The 22518-nt window shown below is 36.7% G+C and overlaps 2 protein-coding genes across 2 annotated transcripts; one reads left to right on the forward strand and one right to left on the reverse strand.

Moving 5' to 3' along the window:
* Positions 1–1817: 1817 nt before the first annotated feature.
* On the forward strand, positions 1818–3048 carry LOC124632718 (single-stranded DNA-binding protein, mitochondrial). Its single transcript, XM_047167669.1, has 3 exons — positions 1818–2005; positions 2442–2517; positions 2618–3048. Exons 1-3 carry the CDS (start codon positions 1988–1990, stop codon positions 2959–2961), a joined length of 438 nt encoding a protein of 145 aa, XP_047023625.1. The 5' UTR covers positions 1818–1987; the 3' UTR covers positions 2962–3048.
* A 2757-nt stretch (positions 3049–5805) lies between these two features.
* Positions 5806–10435, reverse strand: LOC124632361 (ets DNA-binding protein pokkuri). Its single transcript, XM_047167176.1, has 5 exons — positions 10173–10435; positions 8469–8745; positions 7828–8382; positions 7472–7721; positions 5806–7387 (listed from the first exon to the last, which is right to left on the reverse strand). The coding sequence occupies exons 2-5, from the start codon at positions 8734–8736 to the stop codon at positions 7048–7050; spliced, it is 1413 nt and encodes a 470-aa protein (XP_047023132.1). The 5' UTR covers positions 8737–8745; positions 10173–10435; the 3' UTR covers positions 5806–7047.
* Positions 10436–22518: the final 12083 nt, after the last annotated feature.

Genomic DNA, 22518 nt, shown 5'->3' on the forward strand with positions numbered 1-22518 from the left:
AATAATTTTAAACTCAGTTAATAGACATCTTAAATTGTTTGAGATACACTCTATTATAATCTAAAGGTTGTAATAGTCTATGGAGTCATACTACGGAAACACAATCGTCATCTGATTTGACAAAAGTTCAAAACATTTCTGAAAACACAACTAATCATTTTAGTTACATACTATCTTTAAACATACTGGCTTCCATGTACCTACACATTATATGAAATAAAAAAAAAACCTGTTATTAAAACACGATAATCATTAAACATTAATTGATTGTAAATATTGAAAGACTTTCATCAAATACATAAGCTATATTCTGCGTGAACTGCAAAGGGCATAATGCAGTGGGCAGGCAAACATTGTAAGAAGGCCAAATTCTTGTTTTTTTGTTACTTTACCAGTTTTTATTCAATACAGTTGGATTTAAGAACTACATCTACGTTGATGATTTATGAACATTATACATTCTATTAGTCGATGTCGATGTCAACTGCCTCGTTGGTCTAGCTGTCGCAAGTGCGGCTGCTAAGCACGAGGTCTCGGGTTCGATTCCCGAGTCGGGCCGAAATCGCCTTGTGGGTTTTAGAAGACTTTCACAAAGCAGCCCGGAGCCTGGAAGCTGGTGATTGATACACCCGTGCATCGGAGAGCACGTAAATGTCGGTCCTGCGCCTGATCTCTCTCCGGTCGTGTCGGATTACCGTCCCATCGGGCTATGAGAGTTAAGGAATAGTGAGTGCACCTGTATCTGCGCAAATGCTCGTGCACTATAATATGTCCTGCGTAGTTGGCTAATCTCCTTACATGAGAACAGCCGCCGTAGCCGATAATCGGCTAGGAGGACATCATCATCATTAGTCGATGTCACGCGAAATGGACAAGGAATTGGGACTAGTCGTCATAGTAAACATTTTTTGGCTTGCCAAGACCTACGCAATGGTACTAGAATCAACACTGTTGGACAGGGTACCAAAACGCCCATCGTCCTTTCCCGAGTTGCTATAAGATCAAACTATAATGAGAGGTTTTCTTTTTGAGAATTAAAAAAAAAAAAACAAAAAAGTCTAGATGGCGTTGTACCTTGTTGTACTAACGGCCAGTTTCTTCATCAAAAGTTAAAGTTAAAATAATGTCTAAAGTAAAAGTAACGGTCAAATTCGTTTTTTCAAGGCTAAAGTGACAGCAAAATTCATAAAAAAATTGAATTTAACCGTTACCTTAACCTTAGACATTACTTTGACTTTTACTTTGGCTTTAACTTTTGATGAAGAAACTGGCTGTAAGTAGTTTACTAGTGAATAAACCAATATTATCTGTTTAACATAAACGATTCATTTGTACTTCATTCTGACAAATTTTAACCGAACCGAACAAAACATTGCACCTAGACTTTTGAGGCGAGACCTAAGAAATTCAGATTTCTGGATGGATAAATTGTTTTTAAAATCTCTTGGGACATTCGGATAATAATCTGACTGACTTCTTTTCTTCTTTTAATCCATTTTTACACCCTATTTTCATTTTTTTTAAATTTTGAAGACAGAAACGTTTCGTTATACGACATAAAATTTTAAGCCGTTAATAAGATATGGCGTTCCGTCCGGTTTCTTGCATCTACGCTACGTCCCTAGGTCAGCGACATCTAGTCATCAGCTGGGAAAATAATGATAAAGAAAATCCCATATTATTACGAAATGGGTAAGTATTTTATTCATAGTTGTCATATTACGATTTCCCCTCAAAAATTACATCCTATCGTAAACGGTGGAATAGGAAGATAGGAATAAACGAAACCAAGTGTCACACGCACATGTCAAGTGTCAATTATATTCTATTATTCAAACATACCTGTCAAATGTGTCAAGTACACATACTGAAAAAAAAAAGCAATAGGGGTTATAATTTAACTAGTATTGTGTTTTAACATTTTGGAATATTTGAAACGTTGCGAACAATAATTTTTATTTCTATTTAGGTTTTATAAATCGTCATCATGTTACCTTCGCTCAGGGTGAGTAACATTTTCCTATCCATTGTAACGTGCATGATTTACCGGTCATCGAGTATAAACCGATTTGATAAGTACTTACAGATTTTGCAATGATGCTTTAGATTTACCAGTTTGCTTCTTTTGATGGTGTATCACGATGAATAATCATTTTCAATGTGATAGTAGCATTCGTCTAATTTCTAAACTGCGTATTCATGTTTTTTTAACGTTCTAAGTATATTACTTACCGCTTTTGCGAAGTTTAAAGTTTGGTGAGTAATTATTTATGTTAAACTGTTTCACTCGCGTCCTTTTTTCGTGAATTCAATATAAAAGATTCCATACCCAATTTCATCATTTCTGCAAAACGTTTAAAACAAACGAACCCACATTCGCATTTTAATGAGTTACCTACGATAAATCTATTGCTATAAGGTCTAAATATGTTGTATTGCAGATACCAAATATTTTGCGGAATGTTTCTGGATTTCAACAAACCCTACTGAGACACAATTCTCAAAAATCTGAAAAAAGTAAGTACTGGCAAAGATAAACATGTTTATTAAAGAAAAAAAAATGAAATAGAAACTCTGTATTGCATAATTAAAATCCACAAAACTCTTGTTTTTCCAGCAATAAATCAAGTTACCTTGCTGGGCAGAGTTGGTGCTGATCCACAAAAGCGAGGTTCGGAGGAACATCCAGTGATAAACTTTCCACTTGCCACTCATTACAGCTACAAATATGAATCTGGCGATATACTGCAAAGAACTGACTGGCACAGAATAAGTATTTTTAAACCTGGCCTCAGGGATACAGTATACAAATACTTGAAGAAAGGTCATAGAGTTTATATAACTGGTAAATTGTCTTATGGAGAAATTAAAATGGATGATGGACAAGTAAGATCTGCTTCCACAATAATAGCAGATGATGTGGTATTTTTCCAAAATGCTCCACCAGAAGAAAGTTCATGAAGAAAATATTGTTTCTAACTGTTATGTTTAAGTACAATTTAAGAGTAGTTTGATAGATGAATAAAGAAGTTAATTAATATCACTTAATATAGGTGTTTTTTTTAAGAGTAGCAATATGTGCTTAATTAATATTCTTCCTTTTGTTCGGTCTAATAAAAAAGTATGACTATATGCAGTATTGATATATGTATATGTAGATTGCTAGTTCCAACAGTTCTTTAATCATATTCATGTAGGTGATGTAGGAAACACGCAGGACATGTAATGTACTTACTTACACCTTAGACATATTTAACAGTTTTCACAAAACTATGCAAATCCTGCAATGTTCAGTGACTGCAAAAAGTTGGGCTTTACTATGTACTAGATTCATAATATTTGTGACATTCCATTCATTGGCAGATAGCTTGAATAAATAAAAGTATGGTGAATTTATACCATACTTAGATTCACCAAACTTTTTCATTGCCTAATTGTTCTCACTACTGAAACCTATATGTGGGTTTGTTACCATTGAGTCAGACCCACTTGTCACACCCACCTGTGTCAAACTATTCTTAAAAAAAAAACAAGTAACATTGGATCATTGCATCAATTTTTATTTTTTGGTAGTACAACAATGTATCCAATTAGATCTTTCGCCAGTCATAGGGTCAAAATTTCGAATACTTAAATATTAAAACAATAAATCAATAAGTTAAAATTACTTTTAAATAATACAGTCAAAGTATCTACCAGGAATGTTACAAATATTACGAATCCAGAGCGCTTTTTGATTCTCTCTATTCTTGATAACTAATTTCTTATTGTGCTTGAAGACACATCAACAACAAAATTTATTTAAAAGCTAGTCGTGGTTATTTTGTAATCGATCGAAAGCATTGTTTTAAAGGACGATGCCTCAAAACATCCTCCAACAGAGTTGAACCTAGTGTCATCTGAAGCGCCTCATTTGATAGATAATTTCTTATACTCAATGGCGACATACTCCAAATGCACGGGGTTTAGGAACTAACAACATTTTGATATGCATCATAGGGCTGCCATCCGTCCGGGTTTCCCCGGATTTGTCCTCGTTTGGAGGCCGTCCGGGGGCCGTCCGGGCGGGGTTTCAAGAAGTGTCCGGGGAAAACCCGGACACTTCATGTAAGGAAGCACCTCATTGAATTTAAGTATATGTTAATCGTAAATGGATTACAAAATGTCCGGGTTTTTTTAATGTTTGTCCGGGTTTGGCGAAATTCGAGATGGCAGCCCTAATCATAGGTAAACTAATTCCTTAGGGTTTGATTACCGACTACCCATAACCCAGAGTTGGGTAGAAAAATGATTATTACCTATATTTTTGATAAAGATAGGTTACTTCAAGGATGGTGTAATTTAAGTACTATCAGGACCAGTAGTTAGTGATTTTTGTTTTACTTTTGAGTCATTTAATTTAAGTACCTAATGATTTTGTTGCACCTACTCTAAAATGATAAATTTAATTTTGCTAAATACGAATTATTTGATTGATTGGACGCAAATTTTAGAGATTCCAGGTCAAATTAGAAAAATCTGTCGGTCTGCGATAGCCCATCCCTACTAAGGCTTCCTCGAGGAATGGGCTGTACGGGAGCGCAAAGAAGGTTCCATTACTAAATGCTTGTTAAATTATTAGGTTCTGTCACGGAAACTATTAGGGGCGAGTGAGTAGTGTTAAATATCGTCAACTTTGGTTGACCTTCATTGGAAGAGTCACATGGCCTTTTCTAATCTTTGATAAAGGCTTATCCAGGCAGGTCTGTATTGGTGTTAAAAAACGGGAACAAATATAATGACCACCATAAAATGCTTTGATACCCTTAGTTTTGTAACCAGAAATATCTACTGAACACCAGAAAAATAAAGTCTAAAAATGTAATAGTATAAAAATGTAATAGTGGTACTATTACATTTTTAGTCTATTTTAGTCACGACTTCACTTTAAATTGTATTCGACCACCAAATTTAGTAAATGATCACCAACTCTTGACGACCAAATTAATGTATTATTTTTGCCTAAATAAGTCACTGTGATTGCCATAAAATGTAGGCTTATTACCAAATAAAGTATAAAGATGCCATATTAAGTTATGTGTCCGGCTTGCAATGCATGCGTGAGTGTCAGTATGACGAGTGACAGGGGAAAATGGAAGAAAATGACATATTGCACCGATCCCAAGTAAAATTGGGAACAGGGCAGGAGAAAGAAGAAGAATGTGTTTCTCAATACACTCCCTCGAAAACACACTCTTATCGCACTGTTTAGTTAGAGGCATGCAATAGACAATTTTCCACCCTAGTGCAGGAAAAGGGTCCCCATAATCTTATTACATTAATTGTATCAGGCCGAACTTATTTTTTTGGAGTCAGTTTAACACTTAAACAGGATAGCAAGATGTAAAAACTTTGATTATCATTTTATATTAAAACGCTAGTATAATTTTGATGATCATTTACTACTTTTGGGATAACAATGATTTATTTGGACTCATTTTGCTTAAATAGGATAGCAGAATTTAAAAACTTTGGTTATAATCTTACATTAAAATGGTGGTTTAATTTTGGTGATCATTTACTATTTTTGGCTTACGCATGATTTATTTTGGAGTAATTTCACTTAAATAGGATAGAAAAGTGTTAAAACTTTGGTTATAGTTTTACATTAAAATGCGAGTTTCATTTTGGTGATCATTTACTATTTTTGTCTGCTATTTGTTACTATATCTGGTGATCAGTTAAACATAAGCCTTAAAAACCAGTAGGTAGATTATCTTGATTCTTACCTTGGAAATACGAAATCGATAGAAATAAATGACTTTATAAGACATAATATTATTTCTCATTTATTTTAAGTTATAATAATAAATCTCGACACAATATTTAAATGTGAAACTCCATGTTTATTTTATTGTGTACATCAAGCTGGAAATATTGGCATCCATACCAAATACAAATAAATGTAAAAATACAAACTCAGTTGTAATAGAACTTACTGATATACTAGGTACTTTGATAAAGCTCCACTTTGTTTTACAAATCATACATACACTCTCTTTACAGTCAGTTACTTATTCTACTTACTTAATTAAGAACTATATTTATATTTACAAAGACATCTTTACTTCATAACATCTAACTAACTACCTACCTACCTACATTGATAAAAGAGATCACAGAAAATTGTAGCTGGAAATCTTTGAGTAAATCCCTATCGTACTATATGTCTACCACTTTATTTTATCACAGTGGGTGTGTTTCTTATTGATTTCAAGGCATTTTTCAAAATATTTGACATTTTATTGTCTTTTCAATAAATAGTAATAAGATTTAATATATTTCTTTAAAAACCCAAAACATAACTATAATTTCGAAGCTGCCAAATACGATTAAATTTCGCATTGATGTGGTAGATGTTATAGTTAAATTTCACTTGCTACAATTGAAGGTTTGCCAAAAAGAACGAATGGAAGACGTTACATACATTATTTATGATAGTATTCTTAAAATTTTAACCCTTTTAGTTCTTTCGGATTATATCTTCTCTTTTCAGCAAATCTAAACAAAAAATATAAAACACGCATAAAACTAATTAAATTACGCAAATGCATTAATCGAGTGCGAACTACGCACATAACATATTATGGATAGATACAGAGTTTTGGCAACAATCTTCTGTAACTGGTAGATCTCAGTCAACAGTTACGTAAGTGATAGTCCATTGCACAAATCTATAATAATTTCTATGACTTTAACACGAATAAACTCTTGTCCCTTTTTGCTAACTATTTAGATAGATAATTGACACTATTAGGTATAAAAATCACTTGGCACAAAGGCATAATTAAGGTCCATACCCTGTTAAACTCCAATGACCATCCTAAATCTGTCAAAGTACTCTCAGTGCTTGTTCATCAAGTACGATTATATTTTTAGAGGAAGACTTAAATATCCTTTCTGAGAGGAGTTTGACTAGAATTTTAGTGGGTGGAGCTGATTGCATAATGGATATGCAGAAAATGCGTTTTGCACTAACGAGTGTCCCACATTAATAGTCTTTTGTAATCATTGTTCACATTTTTCACTTTTGAGGTTGAGTGCATAATGTTCAGTGGTGTATTCTTGTTTCATCATCATGTTGTCGCCGATGAGAGCACTTATGTGATGTTTGTCATGCGGCGGCGGCACTGGGTTAGGGTCTGGCCGCGCACGTTTCCGCCACGGCTCAGACGCTGCCATACTCAAGTCAGTAGGCATATCTTCGTCAACAGGTTCTTCTTCACAACGTTCTTCTTTCATTTCTGTTTTTACAACCGCTTGAGCCACAACTCTCGTTGGACTCATTTGCTGTCGTAGCAGCGAAATGTTTTTGATGTTCTTCAGTTCAGTTGGATTCCTTAAAAACCTGCAATGATAAATAACAATAAGTGTCAAGGTATATTAAAAAATGTGTCTAATTTGATCAATTTTTATTTTTAGCTCTACTTACTGGTAGCAATGTCTTTCTCCTTGCACTTTTCGCAGAATATTGACACGGTAGTAGTATCTTAATGCACGTGACATCTTGTCGTAATTCATGGACAAATGATTTTTTTGAATTCCCCACAGTTTGGCCAGACCAGCTGGATCAACAATTTTAAACACCCCCGTTTCTCTATTTTTCCAAGCAATGTAGTTTGTGTACCGCTGTGAAGGATCATTTAACAGCTGTTGCAGGAAGTCCCAAAGCAATCTTCCATCTGGAAACAATACAATAATTAGTATTACAATTTGTTCATTGTTCCTTATTATTAATGTATTTTCTGACATTAATGTCGCTATATATAAAAAATATGATAGACTCACTTGTATTTGACTCTGGCATATCGTTCGGGAAGAATTCTCTGTGTTGAGCACGATAATGTGAGTGTTGTGGCGCTGGGTGAGGCTGTGGCGCAGGGCTTGCCAATGGCGCTTCTTTAGGAGATCGTGGAGGTGGTGCGAATTGAGCTTCTTCATCGGAATCAGAGTGATTGCTTCCTGAACTTGCAGCCTGTGTATTGGCTGGCATAGATGGTGCATAATTTGGTGCATAGTTAACTGCTTCTCCTCTTTGAGGGCTTCCCGAACTATCTACTGATGGAGCTGGACTTAAAGTTACGGAGTTGGGTTGGGCAGCCGCTGCAGCAGCGCTATGGAAATGATGAAAGCCGTCGACGGCCCATGTTGGAGTAGGCGGGTGTGAATGTGGGGAAGGTGGGTACGGTGCGGCACGCGCTGTGGGTGTCACTGGAGACGAGGGAACTCTTCCCAGCAATGCAGCATCACGTACTAACATTTGCAGCACATTATGTAATACGTCACCAGCGCCAGGACAGCGCTCGCCCAAATCGGTTTTTGTCAGAAGGCATAATGCTTTACCTGAAAGACAAATACATTTCTTTTTACAAATCGTTCTTATCTCGTTAAATATCCATACAAATATAGTGAGTATTGTTGTTATTTACCGTTCATTTGGAAGAGATCCATATCAAAATTCGGCAAATCGAATTCTCGTTCGCACCATTTTAAGAAAACTGCGACATCTTCTCTTGTCCATAATCTCGGTTCTGGGGGAAGACCCGCCGGTAGCTGAGCCTTGGCATCACCGAGCGGTGAGGGTGGCGGAGGGGCCCACGGTAAAGGGTACCGCCAAAGTAACTCGGTAGGGCTAAATGGTAGCGGTAACCGCTCCATACTAGGCCCTGAAGGCAGTTGAAGACTGACAACTTTCATCACGACTGTCTGAAACAACATAAAATTTCCTTTTAAATAAATCTTATACGATGATAGATCTTCTTACATCATGCTTTCACAGTGCAACAGGTTCGGCTTAGATCATCAAAATAACATCACGTATCTATTACCGTTAACAAAGAATGTTGCTACTTGATAATAGGTGGCGCTACGGTGTTGTCATTTCGAACTCATTTGTAGTTTCAGTTTCTTATCTTACTGAAGGCATCTTCTTATCTGCCATTATTATCTTGTAAACTGATACTACTTGTCTTTCTTGTTTTTGAAGCTAAAGTGGATTTCCCGAATTTTATTTCGCCAGCAACGGTGCAGAATTATCAAAGTTAACAGTATAGTACGGAGTCGCGAAAGGATTGAACTATATAGTCGTTACATAAGCAAGTTATTCAAATCGATATTTGTTTCGTGTTATTTTATTTGTTTTATTAACAACCTTCTTCGTAAAATATCGATAAGTCGTATTACATAATTTACTGTGGTAAATGTGTCGATGGATCCGATATTTTACCATTTCAACTTGCGCTTGCTTATTCCGGTATTTTTTAAACCCTCTCCTTGGATTGTAGAGTTAGAAAGGTTTATTCCCTAAACTGCGTTGATAAAAGTGGTTTAAAAGGATTTAGAGCGGTAGATCCTAAATTTTAGTTAATATCTACACATATGGCAAGTCTGACAGGTTATCAAAATTCGATAACCCAGACTTTTGTAAGTCGGTTTGAAGAAATCAGCGACGGTGACGGATGTAGCGATCTTGTTCCATATTGAGCGTTTTATTTGGAAGGCAAAGTTAATATAACAATATTTTGTTTCCGTGTGGAAGACATTCTAAGACCGTTCGCAGAAGGTATAGAAATTGAAATGAATTTTTCGGGGCCCAGGTAAACTATATCTGTAGCGCCCTCAGACAGTGGCGTAGTAAATTATTAGTGTTTTGTTTATTAAATTCTGTTATTCTGATGAACAAAATCTTTAACAAATAATAGGTATATACCTTATAACTATTATCATTTGTTGCGTAGGTCCTAGTGACCCGATAGACAGTTGTTTTTAATTAGATAATTAGCACCGTGTGGGGTTATGTTAAACCTATTTGTTGATCCAGGTTGCCAGGTTTTGTTTACATCGATTGCCAGTAGCTCATTTTTTATAACTTCGTTTTCGTTTTATCAGGCACCTAAAGAATGATATAAGTATGTAGGTGGGTATGCATAATGATAATGTTTCAATTTATGCGTGATGCACGTGCAAAGTGAGTTTCTTCATTAACAATATAATATTTTGAAGATTAATTTGCTAACAGTTTTGGAGTTCGTATCTCTAGGTACTGTAGACTGTACATTCAGTTGCCTTATCGGGCGCGGTCGGAAATGCGTGAGTCCGCGATAGCGTGGTCTGCGATAAGCACCGCTACTTACCGGCTGAGCTGATCCGGAACTGGTTGCGTCGTCAAAATCCTATAGGTAGATCGAAACTTGACAAAATCAGCACATGTACATCGTCACAACACTAGTAGCACAGAATCCAGTGTTCACAGAGCACCAGGCACACGCGAAGCAGCGGCAGTCCCTCCAAACGTGTCGTGTTACGGCACGCCGTAAACCAGCAGCGTATCTGAGGGATCGGGCTCGCAGACAAGCGTCGCGGGCAACTCTCCGACGCGGACTGATGATGCGGTGGAGGCGCGGGCGGACGGACGCGCGCCATCCACTCCCCTCCCGCCTCCCGCTCGCCCCTCGCCACCTCACACATTGAGATAAAACTTCGGGAGCCAGACCAAGTCCCATTTTTAACTAAACGTACGAGCACTGTTTCCGCAAACCGTTATCGGGGTAGATTGGCGTTGACGGACGACGCCCCACGACTGGAGCACTTGTCGTAGAAAAATATTTTGTAATATGAAGGAACATTGGAATGGGATTATTATACGAGTGAGCCTGCTTAGGGCACGCGGAAGTGCTAGTTAGTGTGGTAGAATTACGTCAGCGCGCCAGTTTTTAATAACTCACAATATTTCCTTGTTTGTACAGTAATCGCAGAGCCACGAGTCTCGTTTTTTATACATGTATTAAATGCGTTTAATTTCCGGACAAACGTAGATATTTTTAATTAAGTAGGTACCTAACTTCTTACTTATATTGTTCCTATTCAGTTTCTTCTTTTTCTATTAACATTGGGTGACCTACTTTATATGTGAAGAGAACCTATGTTAAGATCATAAATTAAACGAAGGTACTTATCTATACAAATAGGTATTTACTTGTATCATTGTTAGAATGTTGTTATTCCACAAAATGCAGGTAAACGTAGTGTAATCAATTCATCCCTACGTTTGTTTGGTATACATAACACTAGGAACTCACGAATGTGATCTATCAACGTGCAGTTCAAGATATCGTGACATTACTGAGACAAAGCACAGGAAACGTCTCAGCAACCGGCCGGCAGTTTCCTGGTGCAGAGTGAGACAATATGAGCGCCAACCGGTTTGAGCTGAGCTCATTCGACTCTGCTACGTGTTGTGTTTGTAAGCTCTGTGACACGCATAAATGTTTTTACCATATCTAACTACCTACTTGTGTGTTGTCTTTGAGATTATTTTATCTCTGTAGACAAGTAAGGCTCAAACTTACATCCATAGGTCTTAGGTAGAGTTTTAAATTCAAAAAATTGTCACAGCATTGCATTACAGACCTACAATAATTTTACTGTAATGTCTTTTAGGTCGTTTCATTAATTATGGAGCATCAGGCAATGCAACAGCCAAAGTTGTGTCACTGGATATGTTCTGATCTACATGTTCGTGTATGCGTGTAGGTTGAGATTATCTTGTGTGTGCCCTGGCCGCCGTCCCACTACCGGTTCGAGACAGAAATATTCGGCAGCCAAGACGGAAGTGGCCTCGGAATCTTTACCTGTTGCTCCCTTCGCCCGCCCCGCGCTCCCTGATGGTGTCATCTCGCTCGCGCTCACGGGCCGGTATACGCAGTGTTCTGGCGGCATGCAGACGTTCGTCGTGGAGTTATGTGCAGTAATTTAGAGAATAAAAGACCATGATGTTCGGTCATACGTGACCGTGACCGCAGAACTTGCTGCTACTTTCTTTGTTAACAGTCTAATGTTACAACTTTGGTATTACGTGATTACGTATTACCGTCTACTTTGTTGACAACTTTTAAAGTTTATGAGATTCTATTTTTAAGATAGTGACACGAATTATTAACCACTGTTAAGAGTAGATATTTTAGAGATAAAGGTACCTTATGTAAAAGTACTTGTTTTTGTACCTATTTACAAAGATAAATTACTTAGTACCTACCAACATATTAAGAGATAAGGAATTAAATATCTTGAAGATAATAATTCCAGGCCAGTTCCAGTCGGAATGCGATTGCGAAGAACGTCTGGGCTCAAATCCGAACACATGCGGAAGGACCTACCCGAAATAAGTTCATTGCGTGAGCGCATTACTTCAGAGCGTTCGTCAGGGCGATCAAGCTTTAAATCAGTCCGGACAATTATTCAACGTACTGCATTTTAAAAGTCAGGTGAAATAAGTTGAAGAAACTGTTTAAATGTTGTATAACTAAGTACTTGAGTACTTACGATTTACGGTTACTTCATCTTTTCCAGTCTATGTTGGGCTTAGTTCCCGGACTGACCGGAAAAACTGTGTATTAGATAGTACTTCAGTGAATTAATAGCTATTAGAGCTGTTGTTCATCCGTCAGTTCTATTATTACTATTAGTACCAGCCATATTGGCTGTCAGACAATAAGGTCTGATCTGTCTGATTACTGTACTGAGACTACTGTTACAGCCTTTTTATCGTCCCACTGCTGGGCACAGGCCTCCTCTCACACGGAGAAGGATTGAGCGTTAATCACCACGCTTGCTCAATGCGGGTTGGTGATTTCAGACTTTATAGTCCAGGTTTCCCTTTATAGTCCAGGTTCTTTATAGGTTCAAGTATTTAATCCACACGGGACGTTGCTCTTACTGTTTGCCCTACACAGTGATATGGTCTTTCGCTAACCCAAAGATTGATGCGACAAGATCCTAAACCAGTCAATTCGTACGATTTTGATGAGATCACGAGCATCAGCACAGTAAGACATCCCGACCTACGTGAACTTGGGTTAAACACAAATGTACCTAAGAATATACTTAAGAAGCCAATAACGATAATGGTAAATCGTGGGCGGAAGTTAATAATCCAATAAACTCTAGCTTTACACTTGCCAATCTCTGTTTTGTTTGAGATGCGTATCGTTTTAAGCCAGTTCAGCTTTTGCAGAATGGTGTTATCCTGCACAATATCGACCCATCTCAATATTGTGCAGGTTAACAACATTATTGCTATCCAAAGTTACTTGATTAACACAAGTTCTTAAAGCAAAAGGATGTAGTAACACGTTTAAAAGCTATCTCTATAATTAGAGCAATCTTGAAAAAATGACAAACTGCTGTACTTCAATCAATTTGAAGTTCAGTAGAAACGCTCCAAACGTTTTGTTGCAACAAAATCTTAAAGATAGAATTACAAAAATCATTACGAATATTAATAGGAAATGAACGACATGAAATAGTTTAAGCCGGAAATTAATACACGCGGGAAGAGGAAATTGGACAGCGGCGGCCTACGGGCACCGGACGTGCAGGGGCGTAGGAAGGTGGATGGGGAGGGGAGACGCGCGAATCTCTGTCCCAACTTCCGATGATGGTCGCACCACGGAAAAGCAACGGCTGTGCGGAAACGTTGCCGTATAACTAAGTACTGTACAGTTACACGATGTAGCAACAAACTTACCCGCACTGTCTGCCGGTATTTGTAAAATGTCTCTGTGGTATGGAGTGCTTACGTGTCGATATGGGCTATTATCTCTGTGTTTTATCCGATTTAGTTGATTATTTGATCATCACAAGCACATTACTTACGCGAAAATCAGCTTATTAGATAAAGTGCCTAGTAGGTAACTGATATCGCAATTTATTGTTGTTTTGCGTGTGTGCATTGTACAAATAAAACTAGGCTTTATCAAGGAAGAACAAAATCGTAGTACCTATAGCTTGCATGGCAGGCTAAATGGATTGTGGGAAGTTTAAAAATGCTTGACCTTCAATTGTAACTACTCATTTGTAATTGCTTTGTGTTGCTATAGTTCGGAATCGGAACAGAATATTCAATTAGTTTCCGTTTATTATCGGCGTATAAAGTATAAATTATATACAGGTACCTACCTACAATAGAATTATTGCAGTATAACTATGTTTTTATTGAAAACTAGCTGACCCGGCGAACTTCGTACCGCCTAATTATTGGAGGCATATTTAGTAAGTCACAAACACACGACACAATACTGTGACAATACTTTTTTTAATTTTCGCAATTTTTCCTTAATTGCTCACCTTTTAGACCTACCCTGGACTACGATACGACAAACACTTTAAAACCGAAATCAGCTCAATCGGCCTAGCCGTTCTCGAGTTTTAATCAGACTAACGAACAACAATTCATTTTTATTTACATATATAGATAATCTGTTAGTGAAATACTTGAAACATAAGTAAGAAGTAAGTTTTCTGCGCACATTGATAATTGCAAAAGAAAATCGATAAGGGGGAAAAGTGTTGCAAACAAGCCGGAAGTGTGTGCCGGATACCACCACATTTAAATTGCAGTCGTATGGAAATAGCGGCACTTCCTGCGAACTGACCCGGTTCAGATGTATTGCTTCCATTCGATAATATTGCTCAAGAATGTCTCAATAACACTCATATTTCTTGATTTGAAATTGGATACATTTCTTATACCTATTGTTTAGAAGTGCACAGCTGTGTGTTCTTTCTTACTTGACGGACCATGAAACAGAATGAGTTTTCCATGTATCCGCTTATATGTTTCGTAAAAATCTCTTTTCAATTAACAGAATATTTTGGAATGGCTCAACGAGCTGAATATTGAACACCTTCATAATTTCATAACTTTGGAAGTTGTGGTTTGATATTTCAAAAATCAAGTGGATACATCTAAATTGACGCAGATTTACATTCATTTTGGTGAGAACATAAAGTGATGTAATTTGCATTTGAGTATCAAACTGGTTGTTTGGCATCTGGAGCTTGTAATCACGATAAATAATCGAGTGTTGCACCATCTGAAGCATTCATTGAGTCTCAACGCACTTCCGAGCGCTCGCTAGCAGACCGCGACCCCGATTCAACCGTCGTTGTTCTCGCGTTACATAATCAGGTGCCAGACAGAACTAGGCAACGATGTCACACCGAAAAATTGCGCCACTTACTTGCCTTTACAGTAGACCAGAACTTAACTCTGTAACGTCTCGTTCTGGTTGGGTAATACATACAAAATTATATATTAATATGTAAGTATGACTTACTTTCTTTAACGCTTATCTAAATTGCTCAGACAGATACGATGATTAGAAGACTTATTTTTATATTTCCCAGAATTAAGATTCAAATTAAGACAGACTAAAAATCAGGATCATATGAAACTGTAATATTTAAAAGATATTACAGGTACAGCTGTTTGCAATTAATGCTGGGTAAAACTGATATCTTTATCTTGATAGTAGTAAATGCTTAAGATGTAGAATTGTAAATATTTTCTCTTGTCTTTGATCTATAATTTTTTATCGATTACGTACTCTGTTAAGTAGTGATAGGTAGTTCACTAAGTGATAAGATATATCTATTAACGTCACTCTGTGGTGATGTAGTCTTAATAGTATTAATTAGGAAGGCAATTTAAATTAAAAACACTAGGGCTATAATCTCGGAAGCAGATTAATTTATAAGTATTTCTTGAAACTGTTATTTCAGTAGCAAGTGGGGTTAAAGTTGATATAAATAATTATGTTGTCGCAGATAAAGTTAGAAGTGAATGTTTGTTCTCTGATGATCCTCTATCTCCATAATAACTCAAGAATATTAATTAGGTCATCGGGAACACCGGTAAATATCCTTTCACACCATAGGAAACCATTTTGCATATGGTGATAAGTAATATTATTGTGGACGGTCGTCTAATTAACATAATGATAGACCCTATTGGATGTGAAATCAACTTCCCTACAGTCATGAGCCAGCCCTGTCATTCTGATAAATGTTTCCAATTCCAATATCGTTTATATAAATTCAAAGCATCCGTAATCTCGATACTACAGTGCCGTGTAGCTGTGTACACGCAGTCCTTTTTCTTGTTTCAAACCTATAAAGATAATTACAGCCGTTAAGAAATCGTCAACTTCCGTCGACCTCAGCCGATGGCAACGCACAACAGTTTATGGTCACGCAACGAATACTTACTAAAGATTTAAAGCATCGTCGTTAACGTAATTATGCAAATATGTGGGTATTTTTTGTTTTTATTTAGTAACAATGCTACTATTTAGATACACAGTATCTCTCATACCTGTGGTTAAAATTTTCGATTTTTTAGCCCTCTCTCCGTCATTTATTGTAATGGTGCGTGGAATAAAAATAAAATAGGTGTAGTCCGTACAGATGGCGTTATTGATCTTGTCGATGCAACAACGCGAACTTGCCCTGAATGGACAATTATATAATCCCTGATTTTAACGAGTAACCCCCTGGGTGAGTCTCTGTGCGCACAAGTGTCACATGACAAAGCGACCCCTCAGTTCGTTTCGGATCGACGTGATCAAAAAACCGGGTTGGGAATGCATCCGTATGGATGAGGGCACATGACGCGCCCGGTATTTTGTACGTAACGTACGTTAGAACGCATCAATGTTTTCTTGTTTGACCAACATCAACACAGATGTACTGTTTTCTTTCGTTTGCATATGTGTTGGCCATATTTGAATCAATGTTATAAATATGTAATTATTAATACCTTATCATGTTTTAATACCCAGTAAGTAAAACATATTTTTGTCTTTGAACAGTTGAAACAAGCGAAGTCCACAACTTGTAATAACGTGCAATATTTTGTAAACTTCGATAAGTGACGAGCAAAAGCAGGAAGTAAAAATACCGTATTCTGGAAAATATTCGCCTTGTTTATGCTATGGTATTAAAACATGCGATGGCCGCCAGACAGAATCTAATCGTGTGGAATAATAATATCTTAATAACTACGTGTCGTAAAAAGTGTATCGTCTGGGGGCTCACTTGGTATGTCCCAATCAGGCCATGTGCGCGCGGTCCCACGCATAGTTGACGCACAAGTGTGCTCCAGCGCCACATAGCGTTCCTACCTATAGCTGATATAGTCGCTTCCTATGTGTGAGTAAGTGAGCTGCTACTTCCTGGTACAGCCGCGAGACTCTTTATTTAAATTCTTCCTTTGTGTGCGTACGCAATATTATTTATATTCAGCTACTTCTACTCGCGGGATGGTAGTACCTACACGAATATTATTACATTAACGATGCGTGTGTGTAACGAGTCTCTTTAATCTTCTTTGTACTTCCTGATTATATACCAGTGTGTGTGAGCCACTTGTTTGAATGCTAGGGCGACTTTATCTCAGTGAGGGACAAAGTGCAGAGTCCGATTACTTTAGGGTGGAGCATTGCATTTTATCGATAATTTTGCATAGACCACCTACATCATGCACTTATACTGGTGATTTGTTTTCATAAGTATTATATTTTGTTTTGTGATGGTATTTATCTGTCTAGAAAATGTTGACTTTTATTGCAGATTAAAAAGAATACCATTTATGTGCCATATGTAGTTACGGTTAATCCTCGAGTCTTCGGCTAGCTACTTACATCAAACAAAGAGCTGATGTTTATATTCACATTGGAAACAGGAAGCATAAAGTCCGCAATATGTCTCAAGCTTGTACTGTTCTCGGTATGAAACAATACCAGTTCCGCTGTGTTTGCTAAACTGTACTCCTTTCAGGAAGTGACCGCACTTTAATTGAGCTGCTATAACTGTTGGCTGGGAACTGAGTTGTTAGTCTGTTACTGAGCAACCTTACCTTTATAAAAGGAAGGTGACTTAGTACTGGCATTGAAAATCCATATCCTTGTATTTGGAAATTCATTTTCTGATTGCATGCAGTGTATTTAAAATAAACATCGATGTTTATTTTGTTGTTTGCTGTGCAGCACTATCGCAGCAAGTGGACAGATGCATCGTATAGCGAGCAGTTTGCACAATTCGGAAGGGTCCGATCTCAGTCAGGGAGGGAGATCTATGAATTTTCACCGCTAAACCCCCTGTCGCTCACATCTGTCGCTTCTATAGAGTGTAGATTAGATACAACGTCATTAATTGATTTAAGTTAACTGAAAGGGTTAGGGCTTATTCTTAAATGTAAAATGCACATGTTTCATTTTAAATAAAGCGCTTCCCTTAAAATCGGTCTCGCTAGCTCCTGGCAGATTTGTTTCGGATTATTCAATTATTGTTCGAAATTGACTTTTAATTTCCTTTGGACTGAATATCCGGATTTTAAATCCTTGATTGTCCATGACAGTGATGGCATTGCAGTCGGTAATGCAATTACACTAGTTACGCATGTTTACGTTCTGGAAAGAGGGATGCGCTGAGGGATGAACTTGTAGGGCATCGTGCGCTGTGTATCTGACGTAACTTGTAAGAAGTAACAACAGATATAAGATACCTGTTGCTAAGAGATAACTTTGCAGGAAATTATCTTGAGTACCTATGAAGTGATTGTGTTGTGTACATACATAATTGTTAAATTAATTGTTGGTGACATGGCAACCTCTTGTCGTTGTCATATTAGATTGTTTTACATAAAATTGTCTAGTATTAATTGCTTGAAAAAAAATTGCTTTAAAGATACCTACATTTCTGCTCCCACATTTACTCATCTATATGTATGAACCAATAAGTAAGTAATAAGGTATCTATGCTAAAAAAAAGATTGTTGTAAATGCACTGGCATGTGGACGACCATCACAACATTATTCAATGAAAGGCTTGATAACCCTCGTAATTGCATCGATGGCACTTGCACCTAAATCAAAATCCACACCTTGCAACGTAACGAAGAGCGTGAGAAGAAGGGCAAGTTCAGCCCCTCGTTAAGATACTCACACAGGTGTAAACATTGTTCTGATACCCGCCCCGCAACCCTTAAACCTTTTCAACAAGGAAGCTGAGTTTATACCTACCTGCGCGTTACTTGTGTACAAAACGTTAATTTAATTCCTTTTTTGATATCGAGGTAGTGCGTTATCTTGCACTTGTTTATATTAAATCGAGTTAAAGATTTGATTTATCCCAGCAAGGCATGTTTGCGGAGCTCAAGCATGGAAGTTAGCCGTATCGTTAAAAGCATTTCGTGTCAGCAGACGTAATATAAATTGTGTAAACTCGTTGCCATGTTTGCATGGATTCATTAGGTAACAATTTTATAATAGTCTCATCTCTGTCTTGCATCTTACTGGCTTCATCAGATGTCTCTGTTATTACATTGCTTCCTATTACGCGACGCTATCCGATGCGCTCACGCACTTTTAGAACGGACACACACTACTTAATCATTATTTTAATATAGACTGAAATTGTGTAACTTGAACTTTGTTAAATGCTACAAATTCGAACTCATTTATATCTATTTAATAATCCTATATATTATATTATAATCTTATAAACAAAAACTTGTAAAAATAACAGTCTCTTGATTTATGGTGCTAGATTTCTTATAATACTTAGAACTCTACAAACGTATGCATGTTAAATGTATATCTGAATCTACTGCTTCTAATTCTATGGAAAAAGATTAAATATATATTTTATTATTGCCTTCACGGAATTAAATAAAGCATGGGAATTAGCTCACAATTCAGCAGCTGTGGCCTAATTAAACATCAAGTTACAAAGCAACATAGTCATCGTTTTATTTTCCTCACAACTCGTAATCGATTTATATTAAAAACCAATTTCAATTAAACAAATTGATTTAATCAATGACGAGGTGTCATTTAATGATAGGCTGATCACGTAATTGTATAGCTATTTATTTATTTGAAACTACTTTTCTTCTTTCAAATTCTACTTCTTTATTTCATGCATGCCCTGTATCTGTATTGTTGTATCATTTAGTGGTTACCGAATAGTTATAATTCAGTCAAATAATAGTGTGTTATGTAGTTAATATTATTAGCAATTTTTTTTTGACGCTTGTGGCGGCCATACGCCCATTGCGTAGAGCCATAAAATTCCCAACCCTAATTATATGAAGGAAGAAGTCCCCTTCCTTTGGAATAATATTATTATGCAATTCAAATAATGTATATTGGTCATTGAGCAAAGTCAATATTCATTCATTTCAATACAATTTAAGAATACTTAGCTGCAATCCCAAATAGTAAGAGCTTGAAAGATTCTTTTTCATAAAACGTAATTTCTCAATTTCATTCACTTTACCTAAAGAGCAAAAATTCATTTGAGCTGGAATTAACAAAGAACGATGTTATGAATACGTGTCACATCACCCGTGAAACCCCGGCTTTGTCCAGAGTGTGAAAGGGTTCACTCATTAGGAAGATTGCAAGGGCGCGGAGCGATGCAAAACACTGTCTATGCGTGGTTGCGCTCCGCATTGTCTATGCCTAGTACTCTACTGTTTCTAACGCTACATCGTAGCCTGTACTCAGGAAGTTTATATTTCGAAGCATAAAAGAAACGAGGCTGTATTGTAGCATAAAAGAAAATGCATTCGGGTTAGACTTGGGTTAGACAGATTCAACCACTATAATGGGATGATATACCTGTCTGTCCATTACTGTAATTACTGATGTCACAACATGAAGAGCCTGTAAAACTGAAAAGACCCGTAAACATGACCACAAATCCCCATGAATGCTTTATATCTAACAAAACATCTTGAAGCAGGATTTAGGTCCAAAGTGATTTAGAGTAAACATGAAGATGAACAAGAACTCGATTTTTTTGAATTGTAATAAAGCACAGGCGTAGATATCATAATTACTTCCTGATATACATCTTAATTTTTTTTGGCAAAATCAATTAATAACTGCTCTGTACTACTTGGATTTCATTTCATTTGACATACTTTGTGTTCATTTAAATTTATTATGAACGTACGTACAATTGAATCAGTGTATGGTATGGCGCCGGCGTTCGATGCGAACCAAGCCAAGATGGCATCGAACAGGAAGTGAAGTAGGAAAACGTTCTAGCGTCATCCAAGGTTAACAACGCTACGAGCTACATCCACTACGCTCGCTATTAAGCGGCACCTCGCTTGACAAACCTCCATTGTTTAGTAATTAGGTTGGTTTCGGTATATTTCGGAATATACATACAAAAGATCTTGCCTGATTAAAATTGTATTGACTTCTTGAGAATTTGCATTTAGAAGGCTAACAAATTGCTAGCCCTAAGTTAACGATTTGGCAATCCGGATTAGTTGGATTAAGTGTTCTTGGATTCAATCATAAAATCAATCTATCAAGTATTTTATTACTTAGGTATTTAACTATGATCCTCGACATTCAATAATTATGATTCATGATTATAATTACATTGCCCATCCCACTTATAAAACTACCAATACTTAGCTTTGGGTTTCGATGTATTGTCAGATCTCTTGTGAATATTTGCACTATTTATATTATACTTCTCATAATGTGTGCAATCCGTACTTTTATTCTTTTGAATAGCAGGTAACGTTTGCGGTACACAATGGAAACGAATTTCGTTCAGCTAAAATATTAACTTTCTTACAAAAGGATACATTATAGTTCCAAGTATGGAGCACTTCTTCACTTCCGAACAATACCTTGAATGGGAAACGAAGTGGTAAACAGTGGTTCTTTTACAGTTCCTTCGTGAGGTGACCATCCGACTTTGTTGTGTTATTTGCAATTCATAGGTACGCTTCGTTTCATTAACAGCCAGCATTTATTGTTTATTCATCCCGAACCTAGGTAAATCTTATGCTAAAGAACATTATACCTTGATCTTTGTGAAATGTAATTGATCCAACTTTGGAGCTATCCAATTATTGATTAGGGTTCCATTTTCAGAAAAGATAACTCTGGTGGCTTACATATTTATGTACCAATTCTTACATATATGAACTAAGAACTGCTGAACAATTATGAATTCAGAAATTACATAACTCTTATTGAGTTGAGGTAATGTCTAAGTTAAATGTCTACCTGAGTGACTATATAATGTATTTTTCTAACGGCATCAAGTACATAAATACATCTATGGTTATGTCTATTCTATTAAAAGCCTTTTCGTAGAAAATGGGCAAACCAAAGCTTTAAATAGGATATTGAGAGGCCTATTCACTTTACAAAACCATGGAAGAAGCGAGGAAATAAAAGGTTCGAGTGCTTTACAAGCATTTTATTATTTGTATTTATACAAAAGATCTGTACGAAATGTTAGGAATTCCTCTTAGTTAAAGCACATTGTCTATTAGACGCCGGCGTTAGATTAAAACTCTGAACAATTTACGGAAGCCTATCGCATGGGACGAAGTACCTAAGCCTTAATCTTCATCCCTTTGTTATATTCCGACACGAAAAGCACTTTAACAGCTTACAAGAAATTGTGTTTATTTCTTTGCGGTCTTAGAATTTGCAACCATCTATTATAAAACTTTAGGTTCTATTTTTTTAAGTAATTAGGTATTGACTTTTCAACATCAGAATTTATTTCCTTCCATTGAACTACATTTTTCACGAGTAAGCTTCGTATGAGGATAATATCAAAAAGATCTTAGAAGTCGTGTTGTCTAACTTATATTTT

This window comes from Helicoverpa zea, chromosome 8 (assembly GCF_022581195.2).
Source record: "Helicoverpa zea isolate HzStark_Cry1AcR chromosome 8, ilHelZeax1.1, whole genome shotgun sequence".
Lineage (NCBI taxonomy): Eukaryota > Metazoa > Arthropoda > Insecta > Lepidoptera > Noctuidae > Helicoverpa > Helicoverpa zea.

What these genes read in the sequence shown, in the direction of transcription:
- LOC124632718 (XM_047167669.1), top strand. An exon ending in TTCTCAAAAATCTGAAAAAA is followed by an intron (nt 2,518 to 2,617) that starts GTAAGTACTGGC and finishes TTGTTTTTCCAG; the next exon opens with CAATAAATCAAGTTACCTTG.
- LOC124632361 (XM_047167176.1), bottom strand. Translation starts at nt 8,736, where the DNA reads ATGAAAGTTGTCAGTCTTCAACTGCCTTCAGGGCCTAGTATGGAGCGG. An exon ending in TATGCCAGAGTCAAATACAA is followed by an intron (nt 7,722 to 7,827) that starts GTGAGTCTATCA and finishes TATTGTTTCCAG; the next exon opens with ATGGAAGATTGCTTTGGGAC. An exon ending in GGAGAAAGACATTGCTACCA is followed by an intron (nt 7,388 to 7,471) that starts GTAAGTAGAGCT and finishes TTATCATTGCAG; the next exon opens with GTTTTTAAGGAATCCAACTG.